At 49.7% G+C, this 11,938-nt stretch overlaps 1 protein-coding gene across 9 annotated transcripts in view; it reads left to right on the top strand.

Annotated features, from left to right (window-relative positions):
• Positions 1 to 11,938, top strand: part of LOC106745154 (AT-rich interactive domain-containing protein 2) — a 61,976-nt gene that overhangs the window by 14,461 nt on the left and 35,577 nt on the right. The window contains exon 1 of one of the 9 annotated variants that reach the window (XM_014620525.1): positions 9,384 to 9,588. The exons of the other annotated variants lie outside the window; for them this stretch is intronic. Coding sequence (XP_014476011.1) covers positions 9,586 to 9,588 — 3 coding nt within the window. The 5' untranslated portion in view covers positions 9,384 to 9,585. Of the gene's footprint in view, positions 1 to 9,383; positions 9,589 to 11,938 lie in introns of those variants that run through there. 9 annotated transcript variants of the gene reach the window in all.

Below are 11,938 nucleotides of genomic sequence, written 5' to 3'. Positions count from 1 at the left end.
TTTTTTTCCCCCCCCCCCCCTTTTTTTTTTAGTAAAATTATTTTTTGTCTTGACAGTGTTGACACCACGTTGACCCTTTGACTTAATTCGCTGGATTCCTATTCATCCAATCGACCGAGGGTCCGCAAGCCCAGTTGTGAGTCAACTCTCGAATTTCGACGATTCCCATCGACAAGGCTGTTAACCGTGCTCCCGCGCCGCCGATCTTCTCGCTTCTGCGTCCTTCTCTTTCGCGCCCGCGCGTCCGTCGCCTTCGTCGCGCTAAAGACATTGGTATTAATGGCCTTGGCCGACGGTACCAGTTGGTAAGCCATCACTCGAGCACGAGCCGCGCGGCACTTGGAGGTCACTGCACCTTTCCTCTTTGCTCTCCGTACGACGTCGGGCCATCTCTCGCCCTGGTCGTTTGCGACCAGCGCGCGCGCGCGCGCGCGCGCATTTCACGGAACTCTCTCTCTCTCTCTCTCTCTCTTGTGTGCGCTTTCGATACTTCGTCAGGTGTCATCATTTAACGAGCCGATTGAATTTGCCAAATTTTCAGTTACTAATCTCTGGGTCAACGCGACAATGTGTAGTTTCCGCTCGTCGTCGTCTTTCTTCAAACTCTTATTCTTTTTCTCTTCTACGTTTTTATAGTTATAATCTTACGCAATGTTACGTTAGCGTGCGTTACGTTACGTTTAACGTGCAGTGGTGGACAGAAAGATTGTGATACTTTTTCCTTCTTGACAAATTTCGGACCCCGTATTTCGTGTCCAATAGGAGAATTTGTTTTTTAATTATTCTCAGGAGATACATTCTCCTGTTGAATACGAGACGCGTTGCGAAACTCGCCCAAAACAATACAACAATCTTTCTGCTTACTATTATACCTTGTATGTTTTGTATTCGACAAAAATGATTTCGACAGACTCGAATAAAGTTCGAGTTTCCGGCGATTGCCGATAGATAACTCGTTGACTGGTTACGACTCTCCCGTAGATTAGTTTACGTTACGCAACGGAGCGACGCCAGAACGGAAAGAAGAGCGTTGCACGACCCATTGTGTTTGCCTTCGCGACAGTCGCACAACGTGGCGCCCGCATGTCCTCTCTCGCAGATGTTCTAAGCGCGCGTGGCGACGCGAGGCGCTTACTTAAGCATCCCGGAGAGAAAGAGAGATAGAGATAGGAGGAAAAAGAAGTTAGACTCGCTAGTGCCTTTCGGCTGTTCCGCTCGCAAATGTCAACGTATGTATCGACGCGGCGAATACAAATATTTGTTCAAAGCTACCGACTTAGTCATTTCCAATCTTCAATAATTATCTTACATATTGCGTATAATCAATTTTAACCTGCCTCCCAGGCAGGCGGAATTATCAGCAAGGAGACACGCCGATGTCATCTCCGATATTATCCGATACTGTAGAAGTATAGACTGCCGGTATCCCACTCTTTCCATTCATGCGTCGAGAAATGTATCCGATATTTTCGATATTTTTCGAGATTTGAGCCCCGCCCTATCGACCAAAGGCCGAGAAATATAAACATATCTTAAAATGTATCAATCATAATGAAATATATTTCATAATGAAATATATATTTTGCATTCTGTACATAATAATATGAAATATATAAATCAAAATAATAATTAATTAAATAGACTTTATTAATTTGAAGTATTAAATTATGAAATAATAATAATGTATCTTTACGCAAAAAATATAAATGATTAGGTTAGATATATGAAAAAAGTCTGGTTGCGTTAACCATAAAAATGTCTGGTTGCGGTAACCATAAAGTGAACAACTAGACGCGTTTTGGTTGAAGGGAACAGATTTTCTGGTTATAAAAATCCACGCTTGATATCATGATATTAAATCATAAGAACCAGAAATTGGTTCTTCACTTTCTTGCTTAGTGCAACCAGAATTTTTCTGCGTAGCATAGTAGATAAACGAGCAACGTGTCCCTGACAAAACGAGCCCATTAATGTTGGAAGAAAAGGGGAAAGTCTCAGTCTAACCTTCAAAAAGAGCGAACATGTTTGGAAATCAAAGCGGAGATTTTTAAGATTACTCAATCGCTGTTTATCAAAGCCCTTAAACGTTTAGTTTTTATAAAATCTGAGTTTTCTCATTGAATTCCCGGATGCCAGTTTCTGCAATAGGTTAAATAAGTTACCCATAACAAGATATAGGCCATTTTTCTTTTTTCTTCTATTTTGATATTTTATAGATTGACAGCTTTGTACAAAACAGTATACTACTATTTTCAAAAACTCCTAATTCTTGTTATATTTCACCATTTTAATAATAATAAATGAATTACGAACTACGAACACTCGGCAAATGACGGAATTTTAGTTCTCATATTTCTTAATTGGTCGATGGTGGCGTATAATATATCTTGGCTAACCAGTCTGAAGTTAGCTACCGGCAGTCTGTACTTCTGTGTAGTCAAAGGATATTACATTATTTTATTTATAATGAACGTTCGTGTAGCACGTTCGGAAACGCTCAAGAATTATATATCGGTGACACACGTTATCGACAGCTCTCTCTCTCTCTATCTATCTATCTATCTATCTATTTATCTCCCTTCCTCTTTCTCTATATGTCAACCCCGCCGCGATTTCTCCTCGGCAAAACTCAATACCTCTCGAGTCACCGGCCGCCCGTCCGCCCGCAGGAAGAGAGCGGTCTTTATTTGCCGAAGGAGGATGCGTCGAAAGGGTTAAACGCACGCCGCGGGAGCTGACGGCGACTCGTAAGTAAGTAGCCTCGGGCCGGTGTCAACTAGGAGTCGCGCTAATGCGTGTTGAGTCTAACGTCCGGTTATATTATGTAGCGCCGGCGGAGAGCGCGCGCGGCAGAGAAGAGAGAGAAAGAGGGAGAGAAGGAGAGCGAAGATAGAGAAAGAGAGCGAGAGTGAAGAGACGCGCGCTGAATAAAACCGAGAATTTTATTAGCCGACGTCGAAGTGGGCATTTTTACGATGGGTGCGGCGATAATTACATGACGCAGATAAAAAAGCCGCTCGCGCAAGACTTCTCCTCGCGTCGCCTCTTGCATCGCGATCGACGCCCGAGGACGTCGAACGCGAAAGAGTCATCGTCGTCGTTAGCCCGCGGCGGAATGTTCCGTCGTACCTGTAGCACGTCCTCGCCGCGAGATATCGAATATTACTTTCTACCTACGCGCGCGATCGCCGCGGAATATCGTCCCGTAACTTCGGCCTCTCGCGTCTGATCCTCCCTTGATGGGCGCCGAGGCCGGTTCCCGTGCCCACCCCGGCCGTCGTTTCGATATTAATTGCGATTGATAATGAATCTGCTGTTCGCGAAGTTACGACCGATATTACGGTGACGCATCGTTACGCCTCGGGAATTTTTTCGATATCCGCTGATAGCAACGTTGCGCTCGACGTCGACGGATGGTGCTATCTCGACTATGAGGGAATTTCTCTTTTTTTTTTTTGTCTCTTTACTTTTTTTTTATGTCTTCCTGCATTCGAGGACGAGCGAGTCCTTCCAGTTAACGATGTGCCGCCACCGTGGCGGCGTTTTCTTATCCGGCGGGCTGTTACGCGTGTAAAGCGTATATTATACGTGTGCGTTTCACGCCGCTTAACGACATAATGCGAGGACGCCTGATGTAAACGCATCAACTACTCCTTCGGCCGCGGTATTACGGCCGGCTTTCCTTCGAACCGAGCGATTAACAAAGGAGAACCAACGCGAATAATTGAGGCAATGAAGAATGGAGTCGTGGTGATTATCGACGCGGATCGTCTTCGTCAGTTCTTTCAGACGCGCGCGAATTTTTCCTCCTCGGGGGAAACCGCGCGATTACGCTTTATTGTGATTATTATCAAGGAGAGTGTAAAATTTTCTTTGATAAACCACCTTATGAACAAATATCGACCCGAAACCATTCTTTTTGATCTCTTTATGGCACGCACATTTTCCAAATTCTATATGGAGGAGAATAATTTCGCTGCTGTTGCGAAATCATATTGTTGCTACTGCATATTCGTTGCGAAAGCGATAAAATTTAGTTGGCACGATCCCAAATTAGCAAATTATTCGTGATTAGAGCAGAAACAGTCTTGTTGCTAGGTCACAAAATATTCTGCTGAGCACAAGTTAATTTGCCGTCAGGACAAGATAGTACTTTTCTACATTTACTAATTTCTTCTTTGTAGCAAAATAATTTAGCAAATGTTAACAAGCGCTCTTAACAAATTGCCTCGCTATCCGCATAACAACCGACAGATTTTGCTGCGACAGCATAAAATTTACCGTGCCAGGAAATTATTTTTCTCCGAATGCTCCATGTAACAACGAGAGTTGGCATTCGCTGTTCGTTCCTTGTTCGTTCGCCAAGTGTACGCCCGGTTTTACAGACGGACGACAGAAAATCCGCACGATCATTCTCGGAATGCGAAGACACTCGTCGAAATATCGCGATCCACCTACGTTCGCGATCGAACTTTCTCCATCTGACGACGCCGTTAATCCGCACGCGCGCGCGAACGAACGAGTGTATCGCGCGACTGAATCATTGCCTCCCTCAACAACGCGAAGTGTCGCGGTGTGAAATAACGCCGAATAGATAACGCGCAAGAAAAAAATCGTGAAACAACGAGAGTGCCTTGAGCGCGCGTTCGTGCGCTAATTGTGAGGAACACTTGCGCGCTCGCCGACGATGATTTGCATTCGCGTAAATAACGCGCCGCCGCGGCGTTTCCCTCGCTGCGGATACCTTCGCGAGCTCTCATATTACATACGTACCACGCCGGTGAGATAATTAACGATGCGTTTCCGCCGAGATTGTGCGGCACGTGTGGCACCTGGGACTCGCCGAGGATGATCGCAAGTGTTGAAATTCTAATGAGGAAATTGACGTGCATCGGTCGCGGATGACGCGGGAGAATCGACGTGGAAGAACGCGTCGTCGCGAGTCGTAAGAAACGCGTCTCTCCTCTGAGAACACTCGCTCGGGCGGCGCCCACGTTTCCTAGGGGAAAACGACGAAACCGTTGAATAAATATGCAAGGACGCGTGGCGATCGCGGCGAAATCGAAGCGGCCCGCTCGATCGCGCGATGAATTCGTAAGTCGGTTTAGTCGCCCACGCCTTGCCCTGCTCTTCGTGCAAGCGGCGGAGGTATATTCCGACGTGTACACAGGACGCCTCGAAAGTGTCGTTAACATTTGCGAAGGTAGACTGTGTATCTCGTGAAGTTCTTTCACGAGAAGGAATCGAAATTCCTCGTTTCTTTTTTATTACGCTGATACAAAAGTTGGTTCCGTTGCTTAATCAGAATGTAAAACATTTATTTGTTTTAAAATACAACCGATCAATCTTAAATATCCGCCGTTTTGTCCGACGACCTTATGTCATATCTCCAGGCAGTTGCATGCATGATCCCGTGCTCGTCGAAATTCTGGAATTTCTGAGCAAAGAACCGATTAAGGAGGATTGTAAGGTTCAAGATCATATTTTCAGTTGACGCGTCAAAGGGGGCCGCTCGTAAATTTAGTATTTCGCTAGTAAAATTTTAATATCGAGCAAAATTACACTCCTGTGCATTTATCTTACTATCTGAATAATAATTTGACATGAAGTTGAGGTCAACATTTGTACACACAATATTACAAGTACGAAAATATTATTTTTCTTATTAATGTTTATGCATCAGCTGACCTAATAGAAATGCGCATAACAGAAAGAGGTATAGCATAAATGAAATACATGCATATGTATCTTGAGTATTATAATATATCAACTTTAACGTAAAATTATCAACTATTTACATTGCTGTATTTTCGAAACAAAATCGTAAATAATTCCGAAATTTGTGCGTAATGTCCCATAGAAGTTCAGTCTTTAACAAGACGTTAAAAATAGCACGCTGATCTCAAGGGACACGTATAAAAGGTGTCAACTTAGTTGCGAATATCTCAATTTTCGAATCAATCTTTCTCTAATTACACGAACAGATAACATTTCAACTCACACGTAACGCAAGCTTCATTGAATCCTTATCGAACTCGTTTCACCTTACAACCTCCTTAAGAAACGGAATGAATTTTCGCATCAACCCGATATATATTCCACGTGTATTAATTTATTTTCGCGTTTCTCGCCTCTCGGCTTTACATATCGCTCGCTTATCGTGCGCATTGACGTGTAACGCGGAACAAATCCTCTCTTTCTATTTCCCTGTTCTGCTTTGTTCCGCATGACATCCAGCTGCGCTCGTTCGCGCGGGCGTAAAAATCGCGCGGAAAAAGAATTCGCGAGCGACGCCGGCGCGCGCGCGCCGTATTTTCGCCCGAGGTCGCCGGATGACTCAAAGCAAATTCAAGTACGCCGCACCACGTCGATGGTGTACTCGGGGATAAGATCGGTTTGCTGAAAAGCAGAGACCGAGTTTCTAATCGCACCGCGGAGATATATACACCGCGACTTTCCGTCGCGAGTTTTTAACGACCGGCGTAGGTCGCTCGTTCTCGCTTACGTAACTCATCGTATCGTCGTCGAAACGAGATCGAATTGCGCTTTAATATCGCATGACTCGCCGATAATAGAGCGGGCTTCGCGTTAACATCACACAACCGGATGTCGGTGGTGACCGAAGCTCGAGAACGTCATGACGGAGATGCATGAAGAAAAAGGAGGAGGAGGAGGGGGAGAAATATGTGTTCGACTTCGAGGAGAGACGCGGGATTATTACAACTCGTATAATAATATACGAGTGCATTTGCTGCTTCAATTTATGAAGGCGCTCGCGATATTGCGGTGCGCATCAACGGACGATAAAATATCGTCCGTTTTTTACGATCTGATCGATTCGCGACGCGATTCGTCGTGTGTTGTGTGTGTCGCACGACAGACAGAGAGGCAGGCAGACACACCGACAACACCGCCGGGAGACACTTTATTGCCGCCGCTAATGTCGTTTCCCCACCGAGAAATGTAATTGCGAAAACTTTCGCGCGTACTTGCGTGCGCGACTTGCTACCGTCAATCACCGGTCTCGAGTGTTACATTCGCAAGGAAAGGTAGAAGTCACTCATGACCCTAACACAAGAGAAATTTTGCTTATTAATATTAATATAATATTTTTGAAAAATATATTCTTGCTTATTGCTCCGTATGATTTTTGTGCTCTTATTTTAGTCAGGTAGAACGTGTATTCGTACAGAAAAAAGTACCAGATTCGAGTAAATAATTACTCTAATATCCCTTAGCAAATTTTTACTTGGCTTAAGTAAATTTTCCTCGGATCAAATAAATATTTTACTTGAATAATTTGCCGTGGAGAATATTTTACTTGGATCGAGCAAATATTACTTGATCCAAGTGAAAATATTTGCTAAAGAGTATCGGAGCAATTGTTTGCTTGAATCCACTTTTTCCCTGTATATTTGGGTCACTTGTGACCCCACCTTTCTGCTCACGTCTTGTTATTGCGCCTTTCCTCGCGAAGGTTAACTTCAATTAACAGGATTTCCTGCGCGAGTATCGTAAAAATATCGTGCGTGCGAAACGCCGAAGAGTCCGAGCATGCCGGCTCCGCCGACGTCTGTGACTCCGATGTGATTTCGCGCGTGACTAATTTTCGGCATGACGCGCGAAATACCGCCGAGAGGGCCCGGCTCTTTCGCGGAACGAGAATGCACGATGCGTCGTTCATCAGCCATGCCTCTGAAGGATGCACGCGGCCTGTAAGATGCATTTCAAGCATAACCCGCCTGCCGGCGGCTGCAACGGAAGGACGACGAGGCTCTTTGTCGAGGCGAGGCCGTCGTTCTCTTCTCCCTCTGGAAGCTAAACGGAGGCGATTCTCCTTTTATCGCTACCGCGCGCGTCGTCCCTCTCTCGTTCGGCGAACGTGTAATATTCTTTCGTCGTGAAAGTGAACGACGCCTTTCGCCTCTCCCGACGGAGGCACTAACGTGCCTCTGCGAAGTACTGCATGCCGACAGAGAGGAAAGAGGTAGAGAGAGAAAGAGAGAAAGACGTATATCGCTCGCTTTGAACATAGGCGGACAAGGGATCGATTGTAACGATTTTCTCGAATCCTTAATTGCAGTTGCGTAACGGTTATCGCGCGTATCAAGTTTACGACTTTCCGACGGGGCTCCTCCCGTCGGTCGACGACTCGGTCTCATCGAGCTCGCGAATATAAACCGCGACTTCCGTCGAGACTCTCTCCTTCTTTCTCTTCTACGACAGTTGCCAGACGCGGAAGCGCGCCGACTACGTGTGTCTCGACGTTTGACCCCTCGTGGAAAAGAGAACCGCTCGGCGTCACCCGGCGGAGCCCGCGACTTCTCAGTGCGCATCGGTAGAAAAAACTAGGTGTAGCCAACCGCGCGAGTGCGCTATTAAGTGCCGCACGTGTTATCGCGCTCTCTCGCTCTTTCTCTCCGTTTCTTTCCCTCTCTCTGGCTACCGCCGGCTGTCCCGATCGGGCAGCTTCTTTCTCTCTCTCTTTCTCGCGCGCGCGCGGCGGCGCTTCCCGACGCGACGCGCTTCCGCACGCGCGAGGAACCCGCCGTCCGGAGAGAATCGCCTCGTGCTTCCTCGCGAGTGCTCGGGCGTACAGCCAGGCGGATACGCGCGCACTCTCTCTCTTTCGCGCGCGCTTCACTCGCCCTCCTCCCTCTGCCCGCATGCCGCTCGCTTCCTCTCTCCCGCCCGCCGTCCCCCGGATCTCCCCTCCCCCCTCCCGCCCGTGCGCTCACGCCGCACGTGAGTACGCACGCGAAGACTTCTTCATCCGTTCCCCGCGTTCATTCACAGTCAGTCAGTCACCAGCACACCTCCGCCGATCAGCTGATCCCGCCACCACCGCCGCCGCCACCACCGCCGCCTGCGGCGGCAACAACGACGACGGCGGCGACGACGACGACGGCGACGGCAGACTGCGCGTCGCCAACCCCTCCGCCCTCCTTCCCTTCTAGACCTCGCCTCCCCCCTTCATCCCTAATCCACCGCTACCACCGCCTCCTCCTCCTCCTCTTGCCGCTGCTGCTGCTGCTACCGCTGTCCCCTCGGAGCCCCTTCCCCGCCCCGGTGTGGACGATCAGCTGACTGGGAACTGTCAGTCGCCAGCCGTGGGCCTGCGAGAGCCCACGTGACACGAGCCGCGGCTCTCTCGCCGCGAGCGCACGCCGACTCCGCTCGGTTCCGCGAGGCACAGTACACACAGCGGCGGCAGACGACGCACGAAGTATGCCGTGACGTCGGTGGGCGCTCGTCGCGACGCTCTCCCTCTTTCTCTCTGCCTCCCTTCGACCGCGCGTCGAAAATCGTGGACACCCGGCGCATCTCACACGCTGCCTCGAGACCGCGATTTACATCGCTAGGTCGATAAGTGGATGCGCGTGGGTTGATATCTTGTGTGGAGGTTCGACTCGGGCGCTGGAAGTCACACCCTCGCCGCGCGTGCGGCGGATAAGCACGACATACCGGCGGTATTGTCAGCGACACACAGTCGTGCGCGCATTGTGACGCATCGGTATACAATGGTAACAACAGCGGCGGTGTTTAAGTCGGCGCACATGAATCATCGAGATAGAGAGTTAATTGATGGTGAGCTAAGGAGTGTGTTCGTTATGTGTGTGTCCGTTAGGTGACTTCGCATCGCGTATCTGCGCGCTGCGAACGTGCACGGAGTCTCTCGGCAGTCTCATCGCCGAGACAGGCGGAATTTATGCGGACACGCGGTTTAATTGTTAATTTAGCGTTATCTCGGCGTAGTCCCTTATGGAATCCCGATGGGCGGGGGAGGAGCGTGTTTCCATGTTACGCCGATGAGATCTCTGCTCCCCGGGGGAGATGTAATTAATGATTACCGCAGCCTCTCTCTCTCTCTTTCTCCGGGCGTCGTGTGCCGGTCTCGTTAAGGGAGGATCCGTTTACACGGTCGGCGGTAATCCGATTTCGCGTAATGAAACACCGCTATTGGTAAAGGACGGCTGGTGCTCGCCGGGAGTCGCACGACCTTTCTTACTCCGTCTGGCCTTTCCGAGCTGACTGGTGTTGCGTTTCGAAGTGCCGCGGTTATTACACGGAACCGTCCGATTCCTTTGTGCTCCCGCAAATGACTGGGATAAAAATTGCATCGACGTTCGTGTTACTTTATTAGGAGTAAAATACGTCGCATCACTTATCGAGCATTCGTCGGTCGTGAAATTATCACGGCGCGTTCGGAGAAAACGTGTGAGGTAATTCATGGAAAACATATTTAATTCCCATCGCGCGCTCCGTTTCATTTCCACGGAATGTAGAGAGAGAGAGAGAGAGAGAGAGAGAGACGCGTAATATAATTCCCAGGTTGCGAGATTTCACGAATGAAACGCGTCGAATTCCTCTATTTGGCATCCAATGGACGATAATCGGCTCATTGTTTCCACGCTCCCGGCGATATCGGGTAACGATACCGGAGCGCGCGCGATTCTTCATCCCCGTGCGCGAGAGAGCTCGTCGGGAAAAATACGTGCATAATCGCGGCTGAGGGCGACGAGGACGACGGTTCCCGCGGCGTTTTATATCGCGATTGCGTCTCGCCGGCATCGTTCGAGGAAACGCCGCCGTGCGGAATTCTAATGACGACCGCTATAACGACAAACAAGGCGGCGGATTGTGTCGCCCGCCTCGTGTTTATGCATAAGCGATCGTCGGCATAAATTATCGCTCACAGTGCGCCGCTGCGTGTTAACCTAACCGGGCGAGCGGCGGCGACAGCCTTAGACGAGATTGTAAACCAGTAACGCGAGTTTGTCTCTTTACATAAGATCGGGGCGCCGGAGAGTCGGTTTTTACTTTGCTCCCCGCGACGTTTTAACGGCACGATGATGAATCGCTCCGGAGCAGCGAGAAGCCAAGGACGTCCGAGTAGTCCTTCCAAGAGTAGCTCTCCTCCTCCTCCCGTTGAACAACGTATTAAATCTTCCTAGACAGAGTCCGTCAGTCTCGAGGAGTAATTTCTTCCCCGGAAGATTATCCCAGCTGACGGGGGGAACGTCTCGAGATGGGAATCGGGAACGGGATGGCTGTTGCCGGCGCAATGGTAGCTTTCCATTTCCAGAAGCACAAGCGTCCTTCTGTCCTCGTTCTATATTCAACGAGCAAAGCAAGGATAAGATGACGCTTGTGTCGACTTGCGTCGTCAAATGGAAAATACCCATCGTCGACGAGTTCCTCGGGTCAGACGCGCGCGAGGCTGCTCTTCACGTTCATCCAATGAGGCCCGGATCGGCAATTGACGAAGGTAACAACGCGATCTCGATCGAGACGAGCCGGAGTCTTCGGCCGGTACCCCCCGCTGGAGGAAGCAACGGAAGACGCGGTGGAGTCATAGGCAGGCGTTGCAGCCGCGTGTGTTCGTCCGAGGAGAGAGGAAGAGAGGGGCGGGAGAGAGAATCGCGCGAGAGAGGAGGGGGTGGGAAAGAGCGAGCGAACGAGCGAGAGAAAGAGAGAGAGGGACCGTGTCCTACCCTAACGACGGCCACGTGGTCGCCGCTGAAGACACTTTCATCATGCAGTGTGCCTCGGAACCCGCCGAACCACGTGGTGGATACGCGTTCGATGCTTCCGAGGAACGGGCCCGCGCCGCGCATGCGTCCCGCCGCGCCGTTCGTACTCCATCAAGGTCGAGCAAAGTCGCGCGATTACACGACCTCGTGGCGACGATGGTACCGACCTAATCGCGCCCCCCCCCTCCCCCTCCCCCCTCCGGCTAGATCGAACTTGGCGGGAAACGAGCTTCCGAGCGCGTCGCGCCGAGAGAGGTGCGCTTCCTGACGCGCGCGCAAAATCTCACGGCGATCGTCGAGTCGCCGATCAGCTGCTGGCGCCCGGGTACCGTTTCGCCGCGACGTCGCGTGGACGGGAGGACCGGCTTCCCTCGAACGGTAGGACCGAGACGATGATGATGATT

The sequence above is a fragment of the Dinoponera quadriceps genome, unplaced genomic scaffold (assembly GCF_001313825.1).
Source record: "Dinoponera quadriceps isolate SergipeBrazil2010 unplaced genomic scaffold, ASM131382v1 scaffold120, whole genome shotgun sequence".
NCBI classification, from domain to species: domain Eukaryota; kingdom Metazoa; phylum Arthropoda; class Insecta; order Hymenoptera; family Formicidae; genus Dinoponera; species Dinoponera quadriceps.
The sequence above is the reverse complement of the archived record's forward strand: the minus strand, read 5'-3'. Positions and strand labels throughout refer to the sequence as shown.